The sequence below is a fragment of the Poecilia mexicana genome, unplaced genomic scaffold (assembly GCF_051168715.1).
Source record: "Poecilia mexicana isolate PSO_F unplaced genomic scaffold, ASM5116871v1 scaffold_20, whole genome shotgun sequence".
Classification (NCBI taxonomy): domain Eukaryota; kingdom Metazoa; phylum Chordata; class Actinopteri; order Cyprinodontiformes; family Poeciliidae; genus Poecilia; species Poecilia mexicana.
The window spans coordinates 18,365,057-18,388,288 of NW_028263389.1; the positions used below are offsets into that span (position 1 = coordinate 18,365,057).

The window sequence follows — 23,232 nt, forward strand, 5'->3', positions numbered from 1 at the left end:
GCATGCCAGCCAATGTAGACATATGGTGTGCAAAATAGCTTGTGAGAGAAGAGAGGAATAAAAGCAAACGTCTGCCGGGCAGGACACAGAGTTAATGGCTGAGAGAGTGTGTGGCAGAGGGGCTGGTAATTTGATAGTGATGATGAGGAGCAGAGGCATCATGGTGGCCGTCGAGGCCCATGGGCATAAAGACAGGATTACCACAGAGAGAAGGAGATAGAGGCGCCCCAGGAAACAGAGAGCTCAGTCATTTCATCCGCCATTTTTTGTGAGTTTAAAGGCCTGCACAGCTAAGAGACACTGGCATCCTGTCGTCATCACATTTTGTCCTGAAGTTAACTGAAACTGTTGAAAAACATGGAACCAATTCCACATGTTTAGCTCCCTCTTGCTATGATTTGTAGACATGATCCTGATAGGAGATCCAATGAAAACTAGAAGTCACTTTCAGAAAAGTTAACAATGGATCAGCAGGAAGTTGGGGTAATTTCACAGAAGAAGTCAGTGAGGAATGGAAAAAAACTGAGGAGCTCAAATGCTAAGGGAGAGGTTAAAATAAAGAAACTAAAGTAGCTAATCAGAAGTAAGTAGAGGCAGCTGAGGCAGAGAAGATGTGAAACAGAAAGTTAAAAGATAAACTCAGTACATAGAACATAAACATTTCCCACAAGTCTTCCTTGAACAGGTTAGGAAAGGCTACACAAAACATATTAATTATATTTCTGCACAAAATCATTCTTAGATAATGAGATTTGTCCGGTCAGTTCTGCCTGTTTTGAGCTCCTTTCAGAATCTTTTCACTTTAAATCTGAATAAGCTGCTGCTGGCTGAGCCTTCAAGTCACGTTCAAATGGCTGCAAATAGATGTGCAATTATACAACTGTACATCTTTGAAAAGCATTAGTAGAGTCTCCTGCACAACCGATAAGAATGCAGCAGCTGGTTTCTGGAAAGTAAGCCAACAACAAAACACTTGTCTTTTCCAGCAGCCATTGCACAGAAGTAAACCAGCTGACCAGACATGCTGGAGCTCAGTTTGGGTTGCTAGGTAACAACACAGTGCCGGTTGAGTGTGACATTTTACTTATTTGTTTATTTCATTCATTTACAGTTTGAAATGAATATGTCACATGTTGATAAACAAAAGTTTTGAATGAGAAGCAGCAGTTTTAAGAAAAAAAACAAGGTAATGTAACCAAAGCCTTCTCTCAAACGTATCCTACATTTTCACTGGATGCGAGTGAAGAAGCAGCCAAAATACAAAGAAAAGGTTTGAAAAACATTCAGAATATTAAGAATAATTTACTCAAAGGACAAAAAGCAGGACTTTGCCCAAGACTTGAGGACCAACTATATACAGCTCTGGAATAAGTTAAGAGACAATTGAAAACCTCCTGGATTTTCCACCAAATATCAATTTCTGAACTCTTCCTGAGTTAAAACATTAGTCTTGTTGTTTCTAAATGAACATAAACTTGTTTTCTTTGCATTATTTGAGGTCTGAAAGCTCTGAACATTTTTCATTATTTTCATCATTTCTCATCTTCTGCAAATAAAAACTACATTTTTGCTTTCAGAGACATGTTGTCAGCAGTTCATAGAATAAAAGAACAATGTTCATTTTACTCAAACATGTATTTATAAAAAGTAAAATTAGAGAAACTGATCGTTTTAAGTGGTCTCTTAATCTTTTCCAGAGCTGCATAAGTCAAGGAAAATATGAGTTGTGAATAAATATGAACTTATAATGAATTGGAATTTGAGAAGAAAAAAATGGTAAAACAATCAGAAGTTGTATTTGCTCTACAGATTTAATGTTTTTAATGATGAAGCATTAAGAACATATTATGTCTAAGGCAGTGGTGCCCAAAGTGGGTCCTGGAGGGCCGGCATCCTGCATGTTTTAGGTCTCTCCTTGGTTTAACACACCTGAATCAAATGATGGCTCATTAGAAGGACTGAGAGAAACATAGACATGCTGAAAAGGTTGTTACTACCACCAGGGAGAAAACTAAAGAATCCAGGATGCCAGCCCTCCAGGACCCACTTTGGGCAGCACTGGTCTAAGGAGTAGAGGTCTAAAGAACTTGATCTTGATGCACAAAAGGACAAATGTCAGCTAAGAATAATCCACCTTATTCAAACCTGAACACATGTCCAAGAAAGACCTGAATGCACACTCTGTGCCCTGATAGGAACACGTCTGTCCTTTGAGAGCGGCCCGGTCTCTGCATTATGTCACGCAATGATCACAATGCGAGAGTCGGCCGGGTCTTCCCAATGAAAACGTCTCCTGTGTCTCCCCCGTGATGGAAATGCATTAGGTTGACAGGACGCGCTGGAGCTAATGTGAGTCAAGCCGCCGGGCACAATGCTGCTCCACTATGAGCATTTCAGTGCAGGCCGGGTCATTTTATTGAGTTCTGTCGCCGAGCATCAAAAGAGATGTGGCAGCCACGGGGGAAAGGAGCTGCGATTGAATGACAATAAAGACTGCTTCCATTTTGGTTCTTTCCATCTCACTTTTTGCATTCCTGATATCAAAGGGCAACAAAGTAGGGTGTTTTCTTAAATTCAGACAAACCTTGTTTTAATTATAAAACAGAAAACTTAATTAACTTTACATATCCGAGAACATAAATGATAAGTTTCAGAAATAAAAGTTCATATTTATAGGCTGCCTTTTCACATTGTGCACATTTTTCTATTTCCATGTGAGTCTTTACTGCTTCTAAAAACAGCTTAAAAAAACATCCAGCTGTTTTTGTTGGGCAATAAGTTCATGTTTTTGGTGTCATTAAAGTGGGCCGTTTCAAAAACCTCCCGTTTCCTAAGTCACATTCATGGCCACTATGCCTTTACCTAGCAACCACAGCCGAGCCCAGCCCGTTACCTAGCAACCCAAGCAAGTTAGTTTTACCTCCTATCTGCTGTACAATGGCTACAGGAAAAGAAAAGTGTTTTGTTGTTGATTTACCATTCAGAAACCACTTGCTGCATTGTTGTTGGATGTGCAGGAGGCTCTACTATTGCCTAGCAACCCAAGCTGAGCTCCAGCATGTTTGGTCAACTGGTTTTACAGTGGCTGCTGGAAAAGACATATGTTTTGTTGTTGACTTACTTTCCAGAAAACAGCTGCTGCATTCCTACTGGTTGTGCAGGAGACTCTACTAATGCTTTTCAAAGGTGTACAGTTGTATAATTGTGCATCTGTTTGCAGCCATTTTCACGTACGAGTGTAAATGTTGAGTTGGGGGGTGCTGCATGGTGGGCAGCAGCTTATTTGGATTTAAAGTGACAAGAGACCTTAAACAGCTCATTCTAAAAGGTTCCAGCAGGATGCAATGCTAACATCAGTTAGCATGGCCTAGCCAAAGTACAGACATAAATCTAAATTGTGAAATCTGGTGTTCACATTACTTTCTCCATCCAGTCAACTGGGCTTGAGCTATTTTGCAAATAAACTAAATCAACCCAGGGGGTGAATTCAAATACTCAATTTATCCGAATAAAGCTGAAAGACTCTGTCCAGTTACTCTAGCAACATCAACGCGTACATCTCTGTGTTCGCAGCAGAAAGCCTGAGTGCTTCTATTTTCTGAAACTCTGACATTTAGAGGCTGAGGGCATCGCATCGACAGGCCACCTGACTGAGCCGCGGAGCCCCACTGACGTCAGGAGGATCACCTCGGGGGTCTTTAACCCTCCGAGGTTACGCTCACTTCAACTTCTCCTCTCATTCCTCTGTCCTCATTGGGTCAGGAAGCTAAAGTGGAATACTTCAGCAGGACTCCTGTTGCTATGCTAAGCTGCAGATCTTCACTGTTTCTCATCAGGAATTGCCTCTTTTTTCTCTCTTTTTTTAACACCTACACTGCTTCGGCTCGGGTTAGCATCAAGCTTGATCGCGTTTAGCCTCGGGAACTGCTGGGAGTTTCTTCCTATTTGTTTCTGGACGGTGTCCATGGAAGCAGATGCTGCCAGGTCCTCCTGGAGCTCATGGCCTCCCATCGAAGTCAGGCCGTCCAACATTACAGCTGGTTTTACACACATATTTGGAAGCAAAGCGAAGCCCTAATAATGAGAAATCTGCTGTCTGTTTAGAGCCCATTTAGCCTCTTGAAAAATCTCCACCAAGCGTCTGCATTTCTCAGTCAAATTCAATGAATTTCTCTTATTGTGCCTCTGCTGTTGCTTCTCTGTGAGCTTCCCCTTCCCAAAGCAATTACAGCTTCTGCTGTGCAAGGTGAGTTTGAAGCCTGTTCACCACCTGCTGACTCATTTTTCTTCCTGTGCATCTCCACTTTGTGTCTCCGGCATTGCATCTGAGCTCAGAGTGATCTGCCAATTAGGATGGCGCAGCATCACCCCACAAAATGTCTGAAACTCCAACAATACCATCAACACATATACACACTAACAGCTTGAAAACACAGGCAGTTTTGTAGGAAGTTAGCAGGAAAAAGAGATAAAGCATGAGCAGCATGATATCTTACACCTTCTCGAAAACAGCAGGTCGATTTAAAATAGTGGAAAAAGTCTGGAGTCAGCACTCATTCCTTTATATCGGGGTTTCTGCAAGTTTCTGCAACTTAAAATTAAGACTTTTTAAGACTTTATGGGTGAAATTTAAGACTTGTATCACGTCAGAAGTTTTTTTTTAGCAAAGAATTAATCGTATGGGTTGGCAACAGAAGTGATCCAGAGATGAAGACGAACGTTGTCTTCATCCGGGCCGCTCTCAAAGTGAGCATGCTAGCAGAGCTACAGAAAAAATAATTCTACAAAGAATCACATTTCACAGTTTTGGGAATCCTGCATCGATTCTTCAGCTGTACTTCTTTGCTCTTCTTATACTGCATATCGCATTACACATCCACTCAGCCAAAGTATACGTTTTGAGTAATTTATTAATATTCTTATATTTAAGAAAAAGTCAGGCAGCTAAGCTAACCTAATACTGGTGCATAATTTTATGCACAAACCTATTTTCATTTTAATATAAACTGATTTGGTACAGAATTAGTTTAAATAAATGTTTTATTTGCTTACACTGTCTTTTCCTCTTGTCAGTAACATAATTTAAACAAAATCTCTAGATTGTGTGAATGGAAAGATACCAAAGAATGGCTACTAATGGTGATAAAGCTGCTAATATGCTTTTGCTAGCTAGTAAGGGTATATTGGCAGCTAGTTAGCGATAGCCTCAATCGCCTCAAGTCGCAGAGCACAATGAAGGTGTGACTCAAACGTTTACTTGACAGAAAAGTCCCTCGAGAGAAAAAAGATTACCTAGAATATCAAATAATCAAGTCACCGCAAAATGCATTTAAAGCCTTAATTTTAGATGTATGAATTTATAACAAATTTATGCAAATTCATTTGGTTGTATTTAGTCAAACACAATCAAAACAAATGCGAGGGTCTAGCGCTAGCAGGAGAAATGACTTGTGGCCTTTGGAAGACAAAAGAAAAATCATACAGTCGCTAAAATGTGAAGCTACTCCATTTTCATTCACGTTTTGTGAAGAAGAAAGTGGAGCTCAGTAGCTACATTTCCATTTAAGTTAAAAATGCGCAAATTGGAATTATAAAAATAAATTAACTTCATGGATACAGCAGTTTCAATAAAACGTTTATGCTAAGATTGCTGGTTATGTGTCAAAATTAGTGTATTTCACAAAGTGCAATTGAAACACTTTTTCACATCACACAAGTCATGTAATCAACAACAGGAAGCTACTACTGGCAGAAATGATGAAGTAGATGACAGGAAGTGGAACGTGGATGATGTTTTTTTTATGACTTATCACATCTGATTGCAAAATTTTGTTTTTTCAACATTAGTGGAATATCAACAAAGTTTAGCTCACATTTATGATGGAAACAGCTAATGCCTTTTAGTGTTGTTTCTTTCAGTAGTTCTTGGTGCAGCGCCACCACAGGTGAAGAAGGGAACAGGTTTTTTAAAAAGGTTTGGTTCATTTGATACAGTGAAGTGTGAAAGCGAACCTCTCTAACTGGAAATGTAACAAATATTGGAATTTTGTTTCCAAATTGAATCAAGTCCACAAGTCCAGCAGGTGTGAAAACATCCTTTGTCATACAAGCTGTATGAAACAGTCAGAAGATCCATGCGATCAAAGTACGAGGACAGACAAAAGTACTGAGAAGTCACCTTGCTTCCTGCAACATCATCACCTGAAACAGGAAGCACTAAGAGGCTGGAAATACACATCGTCCGTGCAGAGCTGTTGTTCTACATCATTCATTATTAATTCATCCTGGTATTGATTGTGTATTTATCTGGAGGGAAAAAGAGGCGAGCTGGTGTCTGAAGACGCTACTGGCTACACCAACCAGCTTTTTCCCCACTGATGCATCTGAAGGACGGCTGACGAGCAAACGGAGAAATGAGACGTGACAGAAAGGACTCACAGAAGCACAAAGGATTTCTTTGTGGCCTCAAATGCTCCACTATTATTAAGAGAAGACTTTAAGCCTATTTGAGGATGTGTGATTTGAATTTCAAAGCTGAGCATTAAATCAAGCTGTGGAGGTATTCAGTGACGTGAAAACACCAACGCAGGCATCAGCGCTAATGAACAGAGGCTGGAGGGAAACATGTGATCCGTTGAACTCCAACTCCGGCCTGAGATCAGTGAAACGCTGCAGACTCAGTTTGTTTGGTTTCCAGAGGCATTTCCTCACATTTTGGTTCATCAGCGCCAAAAACCACAGATCAGCAAGAAGCCAAACATCCAACTGTTCATCCATCGAAACATCCAACTGTTCATCCATCCAAACATCCAACTGTTCATCCATCCATCCAAACATCCAACTGTTCATCCATCCATCCAAACATCCAACTGTTCATCCATCCATCCAAACATCCAACTGTTCATCCATCCATCCAAACATCCAACTGTTCATCCATCCAAACATCCAACTGTTCATCCATCCATCCAAACATCCAACTGTTCATCCATCCATCCAAACATCCAACTGTTCATCCATCCATCCAAACATCCAACTGTTCATCCATCCATCCAAACATCCAACTGTTCATCCATCCATCCAAACATCCAACTGTTCATCCATCCAAACATCCAACTGTTCATCCATCCAAACATCCAACTGTTCATCCATCCATCCAAACATCCATCCAAACATCCAACTGTTCATCCATCCAAACATCCAACTGTTCATCCATCCATCCAAACATCCAACTGTTCATCCATCCAAACATCCATCCATCCATCCAAACATTCAACTGTTCATTCATCCAAACATCCAACTGTTCATCCATCCATCCAAGCAGCCATCCATCCATCCAAACATTCAAACATCCAACTGTTCATCCATCCAATCATCCAACTGTTCATCCATCCATCCAAACATCCAACTGTTCATCCATCCATCCAAACATCCAACTGTTCATCCATCCATCCAAACATCCATCGATCCATCCAAACATCCAACTGTTCATCCATCCATCCATCCAAACATCCAACTGTTCATCCATCCATCCAAACATCCATCCAAACATCCATCCAAACATCTAACTGTTCATCCATCCATCCAAACATCCATCCAAACATCCAACTGTTCATCCATCCATCCAAACATCCAACTGTTCATCTATCCATCCAAACATCCATCCAAACATCCAACTGTTCATCCATCCATCCAAACATCCAACTGTTCATCCATCCATCCAAACATCCAACTGTTCATCCATCCATCCAAACATCCATCCAAACATCCAACTGTTCATCCATCCATCCAAACATCCAACTGTTCATCCATCCATCCAAACATCCATCCAAACATCCAACTGTTCATCCATCCATCCATCCATCCATCCATCCAAACATCCAACTGTTCATCTATCCATCCAAACATCCAACTGTTCATCCATCCATCCAAACATCCAACTGTTCATCCATCCAAACATCCAACTGTTCATCCATCCATCCAAATATCAATCCAAACATCCATCCATCCATCCATCCATCCATCTACCCGTCCAACTGTCTGTCCATCCATCCATCCAAACATCCATCCATCCATCCATCCAAACATCAATCCATCCATCCATCCATCCATCCATCCATCGACCTTTCATACCTTCTTATCTCTGATTTGTTATTTTAGCTTTAAAAATATTATCCATCTGAAATTGTGAGATAAAAATTAATCCCTGCTGTTAGTTTCAACCTGCCTGAGGGTCTAACGGTAAATTAGCTCAGACGACCAAATATCAACTAAAGAACGCCAGTAATTAAGCAGCAATGCTTTGTTTGTTTGTTTTTAATACATAAACTCCCATCATTATGTGGTTAGAAATGAGCTTTCCCTCTGCAGAGCAATAAGGAACAGCACCAACTTCATTCTACAACCATTTAATTACTAATCGATGTTTGAATGTATTTGCATTTAGCATAACAAAATGTAAGCCAGATTTCTTTTTCATCGTTTTTCTTAGAGTGAAGTTTTAGATGCTAACAAAAGATGGGCGTGTGATCGCATTCATCACCTCAGGCGCTGCTTGTGAATTTGCAATCAAATTGCTCCAGTCTAAACATGTGAAGCTGCTCTGAGAGGCTTCGGACGGGGATAATGTCTGCTATCTGATAGCCTATTACAGCGTAATCACCGCAGGTTTTGGTCTCATTTGCAATTAATGCTTGTGTGTGAGCAACTGGAGCGTATCAATTAAAGATCAAGTAAAAGCAGCACAACACGACGAGCCAATCATGGGCACACGCGGTTTCTGAAAGGGAAAAAAATGCATTTTATAGCGTAAAGGTGCAACCAAGGCGTTAAGTGTTGCCTCGTTTGTATTTGTCAGATTTTAGAAACAGTTTCTCATGGAGGGGGATGAAAAAAAGAAAAAGAAATGACACGCGACACTTCCTGTGCAGCAAAGCATCCAGACGAGTGAGTCTGAAAAATGAATTAGGGCCTGTAGCCAGAGGTTTTCCACCGCAGCTACATCCAGTAACATCAAGGTTATTTTTAGCATCCCGCCGCCTTGTCAGACTGGAGGAGAGGAGAAACCCCCTCCTGTAAGGAGAGGGAAGTCGGTGAGAGGCTGCGCGTTTGCAGGGGGAATCAGCTCAGGGAAGACTCTCCAGATTTGGAAATGAAGTGCTGAATAAACCAACCTGAACTCACAGATTATTAATTTGTTTTAATTGGCGATGTAGCGCTTCATGTTAGTTATCAAAACATTTTAATTCTTAGGGATTCCTGCAAAATTGACGACTGAATCCAATGGGGCAACTTTTCGCCACTTAGTTACAGCATCAGATGGCTTCGATTATACTGTTAACATTATTATAGGATTTATTCATTTTTTTCACGTCTTTATAACATTTTTGACCAGTTTTTAAAGTAATAAATCAGAAATTTATTATGAAAATTGACTGAATGGATGAATAAATTGACCTTTTTTAAAACAGATGGAACTAGGGCTGAAGCGATTAATCGTGATTAATCAATTATTTAAATAATCGTCAACTAATTTAGCAATCATTACAGATGCAAACAAGATTAAGATTCTAATAGATATGTAAATATGTTCTACCCAAACTTTCTCAATTTGCATAGTTTTAGCTTCACCTGATTCAAATTACTGTAAAAATATCTCTTAAGTCCCTTTCTATTAATTAATTAATCAATTAATCCATAAAATAGTCAACAGATCAGCCTTACATTATATTGTAGTCAAACAGAAAGGGCTGAACTTTCCACAAGTTGATGTAAGAGGAATTTTCTTCTCCATCCTTTGCTACAATTGATAAAGCACACACTAAAGGAATGTTGTGTGACTGGATTTTAGGTGATAAAATTTTCATTTTTGTATTTAAGAAAATAAGGAAATTGGTTATTTATTTGCATTTCTACAAACAAATAACTAATGTAAAAAAAAAAAAAGTAAAAAAATATATAAAAAATGTTATTTATGAAAAATCTAATTAACTGATTAATCGTCAAAGTAATTGATTAATCGCTAAAACAATAGAGTTGCAGCTCTGGACAGAAAAATTTAAGCATCTAGGAATGGTGAAATGGTTATAATGTTTGGAGTTATGGATTTAAAAACTTAAGACTTTTCCAAGTTGAGTCGGAACAGAACTGAGTCGAACATTATAACTAGACATGAATTGGACCTGTTGATCTTGTGAAATGCCCATAAATTACATGTATTGTCTGACTCTATAAACAAACTGAAGTTAATTCGGAGGCGTTTCTACCTGAACTCCGGATACAGGTTGGACTTTAGGCCGTAGAAAGCTGCGGACAGCGTCAGAAGCCAACGGGGGACAAAATTCCCATTTTCACACTCCAGGTAAGGCGCAGACCATTTGACATGCGTCCGGTCCGGGATGAAACTCTCGGCTCTTTCCGGTGATCCATCACCACCTTTACTCAGAACCCTTTTGTGGAACCTGGGCTCCTGCTTCTCCCTCATCCCGTGGTACCACTCGGTGTCCGCGGTGCGGTTGTGCAGATGGCGGCGCGCCATGCGGGGGAGGTCTTGGAGCACAATCTCCCCGCCGGCCCTGGTGGCTTGGAGGAGCACCGGGGGCCCCGCAAACGACGCATCCCCTCCGAAAGTGACCACCGCCCGGTGGATCTTGGCGTCCGCTTCCAGGATGCTCCTCACCAGGGCATGGTACCACTCCATGTCTCGCCGCAGGTTGTGCTCCCTGGACCTGTTGGCTTGCAGGATCATGTTGAGGAAGTTGGTTGCGTGCAGCACCGTCTCCAGCACGCCGCTCATGGAGTAATGCGGGGTTTCGTGTGACCTTCCACGCAGCAGAGAGGTGAGCTCGTACTTTCTCGAGCAGTTGGCGTGCCTTAAGGTGGTCGAGTCCCCCGTGTGCAGGAAAGCCGTGACCACCCGGGGCAGATGCTCCTCCGGTTTCTCCCCAGGAACGAGGCGAGGCGCACGGAGGTGCGCCAGCCGAGCGCCCAGGTTCGCCTCCACCTCCCCGACGGCTGACCGGTCCGCGTCGAACCGGCTCGACCCGATCACAAAGCCCACATGCAGCAGCAACGAGAGCCGGAAAACAGCCATCTCCCCCTGCAGAAAGCGTCCACAGATGTCTGAAGAGGAGGCGGGGGGATTTTACAGCGTCGTCGGGCGGGCGTGATGTGAAGAATCGACCAAAACTGCTCCTCTAAACCATCGCATCACCACTTGTAGGATATTTCTGAAACACCTGCACCTCTATTGTTGGAGTCAGGTAGATAGTTCTTCTTTCTCTCTCTTCTCAGAGATGCCTCATGCAGCTTGTTGATGTTGAAGATCCCCTCTCAGTCTTGGCTCTGCTGTGCGGCGGATGTTCTCCCCCTGCGTGTGGGCTACATACACTGAATCAAAACGACACGGAAGGAAGGAGAGAAGGGAAGGAGGGAGGGAGGGGTAGAGAAAGAGCCTTGTTGTTATTATATTTATATATTTTTTAAGAGTCAGGGAGCTCCTCACTTGGATGAGCAAAACGCACTCCGCCCTCTTCCGACCGCGGCAAACACCGAGCGGGCCTATAGAAGCCGGGGAGAACCGCGTCAGGATCCGAGCGCCCCCTCCAAGTCTTCCCATCCGCCTCATAGGGCTCCGGGAGCGGCATCGATCCGCCTATGGCCGCCGCTTCTGTCAATCACCGAGCCGCGTTTGGTGGAGCGGAGAGAAGACGCTGTCCAGGGTGCTGAGGCAGACGGAGAGGTTTATCAGAGGAAAGCGCCTGATTTACACCAAATGCGACGATAAGAACGGTATATTACTCACAGAGTTGGTACTTACATTTACTCAGTTACTTTTACTTGAGTAACTTTTTTTTTTTTTTTAAATAAAATTTTACGCTGTACTACTTGAGTAACTTAATTATGAAGTATCGCCATTCATACTCAGAGCTGGGCAGAGTACCCAAACATTGTACTCAACTACTTCAACATATTTTTATTGAAGTAAAAAATAAAGAGTAGCTGTCCAAGAAATTACTTTTAGAGTAAAAATGTATTTGGTAAACAGTACTCAAGTAAATTGATCAAATTATGAGTCATTTAATATTTAAATGTAAAATTGTAAAAATTCTCCTAAGTATTTTTAATCAAAAAAGTAATCAAATAAACATATTGAGTAAATGTAATTAGCTACTTTTATTTGTAAAAATTCTTCACTGAATGAAAACAAGTTTGTTTTAACCAAAAATTCACCAGACCCAAACACATACTTTCCATTTTTGTTCAAGTTTCATAAGTTTCATATTGAAAGAAATTGATTTAGATTTTGTTTTTTTTGTTGTTGTTTTTGGTCAAGATTAAGTCCAAATGAACTTGTCTTCCGGCTGTATATAATACACTATTCCATCAAAATATATCAGTAATCCAATAATATAGGTAAATTATATTATCAGTATTTACAAAAAATTACATTAAATATGAACAAATAAACATTTTCTCTGCGACACACTTGCTAGCACTGCCGTTTAGCTAGCTTCTACATAAAGCTAATAATTCATGGATAGAAACTAGTTTTTAAACATTAATTCAAAAGTAGAAAAAACTCCAGAAGATTATTTATCCCCCGTTCATCACTTAGCATAGAATCAAATGTAAAATCAGAATGTCAGCTTATTGTTTCTATTATTTTAAAAGCTAACTTTAGCGCTACAGCAGCTAGCTGCTAGCATAGAGAAGTAGTACCTTGAACAACTTCAGTCATCAACCGAAAACAGGCGTTCATTTTTTTCTTTCTTACTGAGTTTTGCCTTTGATAAATTTCACAATTGAATTGATTATCAACAACTTTAACAATAAATGGAGGGATGGTCTGCTGTTAGTGAAAGCTAAGTATTAAAGTATAAAGCAAAGATTTGGTGTGTAGTTTTTCATGAAGTGGTGTTTAAATTTAATTATTTAATGTAATTTATTACCAAAGATACAAGAAAAATTGACATGAAACATGTCTGCTGGATTAATCAGAGTTTGATAAAACAAGCTTTCCTCCTCATTGTCATTCTTTTTTGCTTCCTAGGTTCAGCTCTTAAATTTCATCCGTCTTCCTTTTCTCCTCGGGGTGTTTGGGCCTGTCACGTCACGCTGTGTGGACCAGAAGCATCTCGTCCAGTGGTGAGAGAAGACAGGCGTGACGGAGGGTGGCAGAGCCCAGAGTCGACCCAAGAGCTGCGTTGAAAGATGGAAGATATTGCAAGTCAGACCTGGAAGATCTCTTGGCTTTTGTTTACCAAACTACGTCAAGCTGCATCCCTGGTTTGTGTTTGATTTCTTTGAGTACAGCTGTTTGGGCAGCTGCTTTGAACCACCTGCATGATGGGTTTCATTGATTCAGACTGTCTGCTTCAGTCTTTGTGCTTCTAGCTGGACAGAACAAAATTCTTCACAAAAAAAAGTCTCACCCTTCAAAATCGTCACCAAAATATTCAGGCATCTTCTCACTCTTTACGATGTTGTTGAACAACCGAGTCAAAAACTCTACTGCCACCTCGTCTTAACACTTCCATATCCGGATACACTGATCCAAACAATAATAATTAGCATCAAAAACAGTGTTTTCAAGCCAAATCATTGTCATAAATGGCAATTTCTGAAACTTTTTAACCAGTTTCAATAATAAACCCAACTTGACTGCATTTTTTGATAAATACAATTAATTAGATTGGATATATGCTTGGATTTAATTCTTGTAATTACGTGTTGTGAATTGGTGCAATACAAACACACTAGTTAACACTAAGTATGGAACAAATACACCTGTACTTAGGGTACAGTTACATTTTACAGATTTTTCCTTCTTAAAGAAATGTAATTGCATTTTTATATTTGCTTAGATTATCTTTGCCTGGTATTAAAACCTGTTCAATCATTTTAAATCACTAAGGTCTGTGTGTGTTCAATGGTTCTGTGGTTCTGTGTTGGCCTTGTGATGGACTGCTGTTGGGTAAATCTGAAATAGTTTAGTTAGCCTTTTTGATTTATTTTGCAAATACTTAAACCTCAGAAACACAAAATGATGCAACAAAATCAAATGCTGTAACATTTATTTACAAGAATACTGGAAAATACATTATTAATCCCAGACAACAAATGAAAATAACATAAAATATATATACATTCAGTCATTTTGGTCTATAAAATTCTAAACTTTTGAGCCTAAAATGTTCCAACCATCCCTCCAGTGGTCACAATTTACTGGATTTTAAATCTTCCTCGTGCTTTTCGTCTTTATCTGAGCTGCATGTACCGGCTGTCAGGAATACCGGCATAAAAACAAGGCCATGAACCATCCCAATGAACATGACCAGGAAAAAAATCTTGAAGAAGGTCCTGAAGGTGTGAAACTCAGACATGGACAACACCGACACCCCTAAAACTGTGGACAGGGCGCCTTGAATGATGGGGTAACCCAGACTGGACAGAGCGTCCACGGCCTTGTCTTCAGGTTGGGGCTCTTTGCTGGAGACGAAGGCGTAGGACACGTGAGCGGAGAAGTCCACGGTGAATCCGATGCAGACGGTGAAGACGATCATGGAGATGGAGTCCAGACTGACGTCCCACAGAGCCATGAACCCATTGACCCCAACAGTGACTGAACCGATCGAACAAGTGACCAACAAGGAGCAGACCGGGTTGGGAATCAGCAGGAGCGAGACGACCAACATCACAGCCGTGATAACCCCGACGTTTTTAATGGTGCTCTTCACCACAACGTCATACTGGTCAAAGTAGATGAACTCATGGTTGTAGACCAATAAAGACGCTGCCTGGCATCTGCCTACAGTAGATTTGAGGATTTTGAGCATTTTAATTTCCTCACTGGCTTTGGTAATATTCACAGTCTGGATGAAAAACCGGGACGCATGGATGGCGTCTCCGGCCTGGTTCACATCTTGCTTAAAAAATGGATATAAATCAAAAAACGGAGGCAGATTTGAGAGAAAAATATCCTTATCATCAAGGTTTAGATGTTTCTCTTGACCATAAGACATGTAAGAGTCCAACCAGGATGTGTAGATGTCTCTGTCAATGAAGTGAAGCTCCTTAAAATCCTCTATGCATGCCTGAAGTTGAGATCTTTTATCCTTATCCCAGTACGCCAATTTCCCTTTTACAATGACCATGACAGATGGGCCATAATCATAAAAATACTGCCTGTCTTTAATGTTGAATCTCGTAACATGAGAGTCATCAGCTGCCAGATCATAAAGTTCAATTCCCTGCTGAATATGGAAACATCCAAACACACTTGTGGCTAAATACGCCAGATAAACAAAGGCTACCACGCCTTTAACCCACGGTTTCATCAAACAAGGTCCGTAGTAATCCTTAAAGAAATTACTCGCTGGTTGTTTTTTCTCTGCTCCTGTGAGCTCATCGTAGCTGCCTCCCACGCAGCAGATGTTGTACATCTCCGTCTGGTTCACTGACTTCTCTGATGGTACTGTCATGCAGGTTAGCCAGTGCCGGTTGCTAGCCTCTCGCCTGCCGTTTAAAGCCAGGAAGGCGCCAAAGAAGGTGATGGTGTAGATGTAGCAGAATATGATGGAGGTGGCGGTGTACAGACAGAAGGACTGCACCGACGGGAAGTCGGACATGACGCCGATGAAGAACTTGGGAACGTCCGTCAAGGCGGTGATGGTGATGGACATCACCGCTTCTTTGTAGGTGTGACCCATCCGCTTCGGTACGGGGTCGTTCACGTGGCTGTGCTGCCAGTCGGACACCATGATGAACATGTTGTTCAGGCCAATTCCTAGGAAAAATAACATGCTTGTTTTAGCATCTGCTCAAATGATGTTGAATTAGAAATATGTTGCTTTGTTTCCTCACCGAGTATTAAAAAAGGAGAGTTGGCCACAGTTATGACAAACGGCACTCCGATGTAAAGCAGCAAGCCGAAAGAGGAGACGACTGCCAGCCCAGAGGTCAAAACGCCAAAAACAGCTACCCACATTTTGTTCCTGACGTGGTCCGATCTGCCAGGGAGGTTAAAATAATTATTTATTTAGTATTTTATTAAAGCTGCAGTATGTAATTTATATAAAAATATGGATTTTTACATATTTGTTCAAACTGTCACCATGTTGTGACAGTTTGTTGTGAGACAGATAATCTGTGAAAAGATATGGTAATCGTCAAAAAACAACTTACAGCTACAGGAAAACCGTGTCTACGCTAGCTGCAGCTTAGCATAACTAGCATGAGTGGTGATTGACAGCGCTAAGACCCGCCCCCTGACTCTGATTGGTTGTTTCTAATTAGCCCTGGGAGAAGGCAGAGGTATCTTTCTCACACTGTCATGACATCATGACAGTTTAAACAAATATGTAAAAAAAATTATATATTTTAAAATAAAAGTTAGGTAATGCAGTTTTAACACTTACAAAAATATTTTTTAGAGATTTCTGGCTATCAAAACATTTCTGGTTCAATTTTTTTACGTTAATTTATGTGAAACTTGTGCAAGAATTCTCAAATTAAATAATAAAAATCTATTTTTTTTTATGAATTTTGCCAAAATAAAACTTTTTGTCTGACATTTTAATTTTTCCCCTTGCACTTACACACAAACATTTATTAATAGCAACTCATCTTTGAGCCCATTAAGTCAGAAATTATGCAGTGTTTCCTGCGTGTGTCACTCTTTCATCGCTCAAACTGATAAATAACCGCTCTCTGTGTCCTGCGTCTGACTGCGTGGCAGCCGCTGATCACTCCTTACCTCAGGGAGGATATCACAGAGAAGCTTATAGCGCAGGCGTAAGTGATGAGGAATAAAGGGAATCCATCTATGGTGTGGCTGTCGATCTCCTCCTGCTTGGATTTAGAAGTGTAGTAAGAGACCTGCAAAGCAGCACAGCAGAAAGAAAATCATGTTTCGCACAAATGTTGTGATTTGAGCTGCGCTGCAGTTTCAACATGGTTTGGATTGCAGCAGATTTTCAAAAACAAATTACAATTTATGTGGAAATATACATGAATGCCTCTTAGCAAGTGGTAAAATTTTATGTTTTTCTCACAAAAAGCAAATTCACAATTTACAAACTGTTAAAATACCTTTGTTTTTATATTATCAATTGACATTATTATGACATTAGAGTTATTCTCTATTTTTCTTCCTTGGACTTTGGCTGCTTTTTATTTATCATAGCATATTGTTCAGTTAAAGCCAAAAGAAATCAGAACAGTGAAGAACTGAAACTAAAATAGAACAATTTTTTTCTGTTTCTAGTTTAATCTATACAAAAAATACCAAAGATATTTCAGTTTGGCATAAAGTGTCAACAATTTTGATTTACAAACAAGCCAATGAGATTTTTTCTGCTCAGTTCTGCTTATTTTGATCTTCTTTCACAATGAGCATTTTTAGGAGGTCTTGTCACTTTAAATCCAAATAATGCTACTGGCTATGCCCCCCCCCCAACTCAACATTTGCATTCACATGTGAAAATGGCTGCATGGATGTGCAATTATATATCCGTACATCTTTGAAAAGCAGAAGCGGAGCCTCCTGCACAACCAACAAGAATGCAGAAAGTGGTTTTAACAACAAAACGACTGTCTTTTCCAGCAGCCATTGTACAGCCCATACAGAGGCAAAACGAGCTGGCCATGTATACTGGAACTCTGCGGGGGTTGCTAGGCAACAGGATGGGCTCAGTTGGGGTTGCTAGGTAACTCCGCAATGCCTGTTGAATGTGACTTATCGGGAGGTTTTTTTAAAACAGCTCATTTTCCAGATACCCAAAAACATTAAGTTATTGTCCAAAAAAAGCAGTTGTTTTGTTTTTGAGTGTTTGAACTGTTGTTAGAAGCAATTGAGACCCAAATGGAGGTAGAAAAATGTACAAAATGCTAATTTTGCATAATAGGTATCCTTTATGTGATTTGCTAATTGTACAGATTTAGCAGTTGTGAAATTGAACACATTTTTCAGTTGTCGAGAAAAATGTGTTTAGTCATTTGACAAAATGGCATTAATACATAGGACCAGATTGGTTTTGAAAGCTTTTTAACACAACAAAAAAAATCTACAAATCTTTTAGATTCATATATTAAACAAAAGTTTCTGATCCCATTTAAAATAAAAGTGTGGATATGACATTTTTTGACTAAACAAATGAAATAAAATGGCAGTAGCACATACGTCTGTGTGGTTCCTGTCCATCTCATGCGACAGCAGAGCTTTAAATTCTCTCAGCCATAACTTCGAGGCCTGGGCTGCACTTTCCTGGCTGTTTAAATAGTAGTAGAGCTTCACAGCTTGAGCCCTCTGGATGGTGCTGTTAGCATCCGTTACCACTCCACCAAGAGCAGAACCCAGGAAGACTAAACCGGACCCGTGGTTGTGTTCTGGGTAGGTGATGCCAGTTTCATTGCCGCCGATGAGTTCCAGGATGATGTTCGAGAAGCACTTTCCATTGGCTTTGGCACACACCTGGCTGAATCCCAGGCCCCTTTTGTCCACAGAAATGTTCAGGACCTTCTCGTTCAGTCTGACGATGTCCTCAAAGGCGGGGCTTTCCAGAATATTGTTGCTGTTCTTTGAGACGGCAATGAGGGATGCAAAGTTCCCCTTGTCGTACAAACGGTTCTCAGAAAACATGGAGGTGTTGTACGGAAAGTTCTCCCTGACGAAAGCCCTCGTTGCCTTTGAGGGGCCTTTCTTGGGGGTAAACTGGCGCTCCAGGTCATTGTCCTCTCTGTCTTTGAGAAAAACAAACCCCCCACTAAGAGACGCTGTGATCAAGACAGGAATGACGAAGAAATACAGCGGATAGGAGCCAACTGTGGAGCCGAGCTTTTCAAAAAGGTTCGACAGAGGCCGAGAGAGGCAGTCTGTGCGTCTGCAGCCCATCTTTACTGCTGGAGGACTCGAACAGCATTCCTTATAAAGACTGGAACAATCTTTCAAGGAAGTCAAGGTCAGCAAAAGTACTGCTGTTAATGAGGCTCCTTCCAGTAACACTGATAAGCAGCCACCTTAAAAAGATTAAAAAGTTCGGCTAGACTAAACCCAAGTCAAGTGAAATCAATTACGACGTGTTATTTACTTATGTCATTTTTATTACCATAAATGAGAGACATGTAGAGGAGTGGTCTTTATAATTGTTGCACCTTTGAGATGCGAACTGGCTAGTAAAGGAGATAAATCACTAAAAGAAAGCCATAAAAGAATCCTGCTCAATGGATTTATTGTGTTGGAGTTTAAAGGTTAACCACTTTTAAAGTAGACAGATTTAACAACCGGATACTTACTTTTTTATTTCTCGTCTTGTGCCGCATGACCCAGATTTTCTAGGAGTTAAGAAGTGTGGGACATCTTGGAAATTTGTGCCATAAGGATTGTTGACGTCAAAATCCGACGTCAACGTTGGGTGAGAATAAAGCTGTTTATGACAGATTTTTACTGCAGGATTAAAGGATTCACATCCAGGAGTTTCAGTTATTTCTTCATATTTAGTCCATATCTCCAAAATATCACCATTTCCCCCAAGTCACTTTAGTTATTAGTCTGGTGAGTGTATTTCTATTTTCTACTGGTTTCACAAAAACACATCAATAATTATAATGCATTTCCTTATTTTTTCCATCATGTGAACTCTAACTACAACCCCACACAGACAAAACCTACATTATTTTCTGTAAGTTTCACCTTTTGTTTATTTGCACTGAAGCTTTGGTGTACATCCAGTAAATATAATTATAAAGAATAGGGTTCTGGTAATATTATAGAGGGAACCTCCTTCACAGAATCAAGTTAGAAAGTTAGAATCAAATAAAAGGAAACTTCAACTTCTAGAACTGTGAAAAGACAAAACCCAAAACCAAAGCCTTGTCCACAAAAATTAATATACTTTATATGCATTACTGGAAAACAGAAAAATGTGTGATGGGTGCATTCCAAACACAACACTACGGGCTTTTCTACATGTTAAATTCCTCATGCTTAAACATAATAATGTTGTGAAAAAGTCTTATTCTGGATCTCCATAGTAACCAGGTAGACCATCTTACATCAAAGTAGACGCCCATAGGTTTATGATATAGTAATTCTGACTTCTGAGTTGGAAAAATCAACCGAAACATTCCCTGAAGTCGGACTTCCCACTCAAAAAGCTGGAGAATCTTTAACAAGCCAACTTTGAGATCCAATATGGCCGCTCCATGAGTTAACTGTGTGAATATGTTGTAACAGTTTGGTATGAGATGGATAGTCTGTGAAAAAAACGATCTCAACTACTTTCTCCCAGTGCTAACTAGAAATTACCAATCAGGGTTGTCAGTCACCACTCCGTGTGGCGCTGCCCATGCCTCCCTCAAGTTTCACCCATTGTTCTCTGCCATGCTGCAGCTAGCACAGCCAGTCATGAATGCTAATGCTAGTTAGCATAGCCACCGATGTCGGCGGATAAACTGTTTTCTCCAACGGTAAGTTGTATCTCGGCCATTAGTACATTTAGCAGTGAGTACACAAGTTGATTGACAGCACTAAGACCCTACAAGCAGATGACTGTAGCTTTAAATTGATGTTTGTAAGAAGTACTACGAACAATGGCTACGTTAAAGGGTAAACCCAACTGTAATCGCCCGTTTTGTGTAAAACATTAAATATTTTCAACCTGACAATGAATTTCCTGTTCCAGAAAAAGCAAAAAGCTACCCTGAGGAGTCTATTTAAACCTTACCATCTGCTTTCTTCAACCAAGTTAATTACTTTTGAAGGTCTAACTCAATCAAGAATGAAACAAAAACTAAAAAGGGAAACACAAACAAAAGAGGAAACAGAATAAAGTTCAACAAACTGATCCAACTGATTTAGGGTATATAGATTCAAAGTCCTGCTGAACACCGATCTTTGATCTCCAATATCTACCAAGGAACACTGAGTTTTAATTTCCCCAACACGTTCAGGTTTGCAGTGTTTCCTCCCATGTTGCTGTGCCAAATAAACCATCAGGTGCACAAACCATTTTTATATGGAGAGCAACACAAAGGACTCCTGGTTGTGCTAATCTAAACAGCAGAATTGGGAGTTATGATGAAGTATTACAAATGTTATTTTTAAGATTTTAACATCAGATTTGACGTGGGAATCCATCATAACTAGCCTTGCCGTTATTTAACCCCTGTCAATCAGCTGTCATTCTCAGCCAAGGCGACACTCGTGTCTTATTTCACACAGATCTATCAAGGTCATTTCTTTTATTATTCTATGACTGATGGATGCATTCCAGCTCTTTTATCACAGGGAGAAAATCTGACCGATAGTAGCCAGAAGCTTGATGAAGACATTGGGTTAATGTATTTTCTTTCAACATCCTTCAGTTATTCTGCTCACCTTTAATTGAGTCATTGTCTAGCACTATGTAAGGTCTAATTAAAGATACTTACTAATAAACTGGCACTTTTGGTGTTGCTTAGCCATGAGTTTGCATCAAAATGTAAATGAGTTCAATCCCAACACCAACAGTTATCATTTTCAGGTTGAACGCTCCTTCTGACACCTTCCTCATCCCCTCCTGTTTCGTTTTTTCCTACTTTTCAGAGACATGCTAGGTGTAAATTAGTGTTGAGGCTAATTGGCTGCAAAAGAGAACAGGATGTTGAGAATTACTGGATGACACTTCTATGTCTTTAAAGTATTTTAATATTTAATATCTTTATGTCTCATCTATCTATCTATCTATCTATCTATCTATCTATCTATCTATCTATCTATCTATCTATCTATCTATCTATCTATCTATCTATCTATCTATATTCATTCGTCTAGCTAAGCAGCTAGATATCTATTAGCTTGACAGATATTTGTTAAGCTAACTACCCAGGTAATCTGGTTAGCTAACTATCTACCAACCTAAACAGTTGCCTATTCGCTCTCTATCTGTCTAAAATTAGTTTGGCTTACAACCTAATCATTTGTTAGCTATCTAGATAGATGATCATGTGCTTAGTTTAGTGGCTACCTAGCTAGCAAGCTAGCCGCTTCTTTAGCTAATGATCTAGCTACTTAACATTTATGCTAAGAATCTATGTGGCAAGTAAGCCAATTTTGGAGTTCTTCTTTTAAGCTAGCTAGCTAGTTAATTACCTGGTTAGAGATAACGATATATTCAGTTGCTTGTTCACTATCTACCTAGGTGAAATTTGTTTGGCTGACTAGCATTTTTGCAATCTAAATGCCAGTCTAGACAGATGAGTTATCTATCATCTAGCTATGAAGCTACTAACCTGCAAGCTAGCTAGTTATTTGCTTAGCTAATGTAGCTACTCAAAGGTTTAGTTCAGGATATTTTTTTTTTCATTTTTTTGTCCTGTATTCATTTTTTGGAAGGAAATACTTGATATGTTTTAAATCAATCAACATGGAGAGGTACAATGTACCTGTGTAGCTTGTGCTGCGTTCAATTTGCACCCAAGTCAGACTTCCCACTCAGAAAGTGGGGCAACTACGACTACCCACAGTTAGGATGTCGAGATGGCAACTCACAACTTTAGCAGTAAACTCTTACTCTTATTACTAATATTAATTCTTTAAGGTCTTTTTTCCACATGCAATCACTCGAACCAGTGGGTTTTGTAGTGTGAATCTCTACGATTATCCTAGTTAATGGTGTTAGCCAGTTTAGGTATCGACAGTGGAAGGATGGACTGTTATTGGGTCGAACCATAACCCACCGGGTTTTCAACAGGTTAATTTCCTCCTCTCTCTTTCCCTTTTCCTTCCCCTCTGAAAAAGCAGCTTCCATTATGCCAAAAGTTCACATTAAGAAGACGGGGAAAGGCTGGTACCTGCAATTATCCCTGCTCAGCCAGCCGTGGGTCACTAGATGCTGAGCAACAGCTGGCTCGCTCTTTACCATCACTACTCACACGTGCATACACACTCATGCACCTGTGCACTCCCACCCTCCTCCTCCTCCAGACTGTTAACTACCGAATCCTCACACTCACCTGCCAAGCAGCTTGATTAATAAGGGCAATGTTCACGGTGAAGCAAACAGCAGATACAGAGTGGAGATGAGGGGAAGCAAGTGCTAAGACCGGCTACAAGGAGGGCTACAATGTGTGACCATGTACTATGTAATATATTCATGTGTAGCCAAAGCACGGAAGAATTAATTCTCACAAGTGCAGGAATTAAATATGTTATTTAAACTTTAGCAGTAAGGAAAATAGAACAGAGAAAAATCTTGT

At 40.3% G+C, this 23,232-nt stretch overlaps 2 protein-coding genes across 2 annotated transcripts in view; both read right to left on the reverse strand.

Annotated features, from left to right (window-relative positions):
* gpr158a (G protein-coupled receptor 158a) overlaps nt 1-11,089 on the reverse strand; it is a 70,892-nt gene extending 59,803 nt beyond the window's left edge. Inside the window, exon 1 of the mRNA XM_014992010.2 lies at nt 10,263-11,089. Coding sequence (XP_014847496.2) covers nt 10,263-11,089 — 827 coding nt within the window. The remainder of the gene's footprint in view (nt 1-10,262) is intronic.
* Nucleotides 11,090-14,056: 2,967 nt separating this feature from the next.
* Nucleotides 14,057-18,889, reverse strand: ptchd3a (patched domain containing 3a). The gene is made up of 4 exons (XM_014992008.2): nt 18,179-18,889; nt 16,754-16,875; nt 15,862-16,007; nt 14,057-15,784 (listed from the first exon to the last, which is right to left on the reverse strand). The coding sequence occupies exons 1-4, from the start codon at nt 18,887-18,889 to the stop codon at nt 14,214-14,216; spliced, it is 2,550 nt and encodes an 849-aa protein (XP_014847494.2). The 3' UTR covers nt 14,057-14,213.
* Between the last annotated feature and the right edge of the window lie 4,343 nt (nt 18,890-23,232).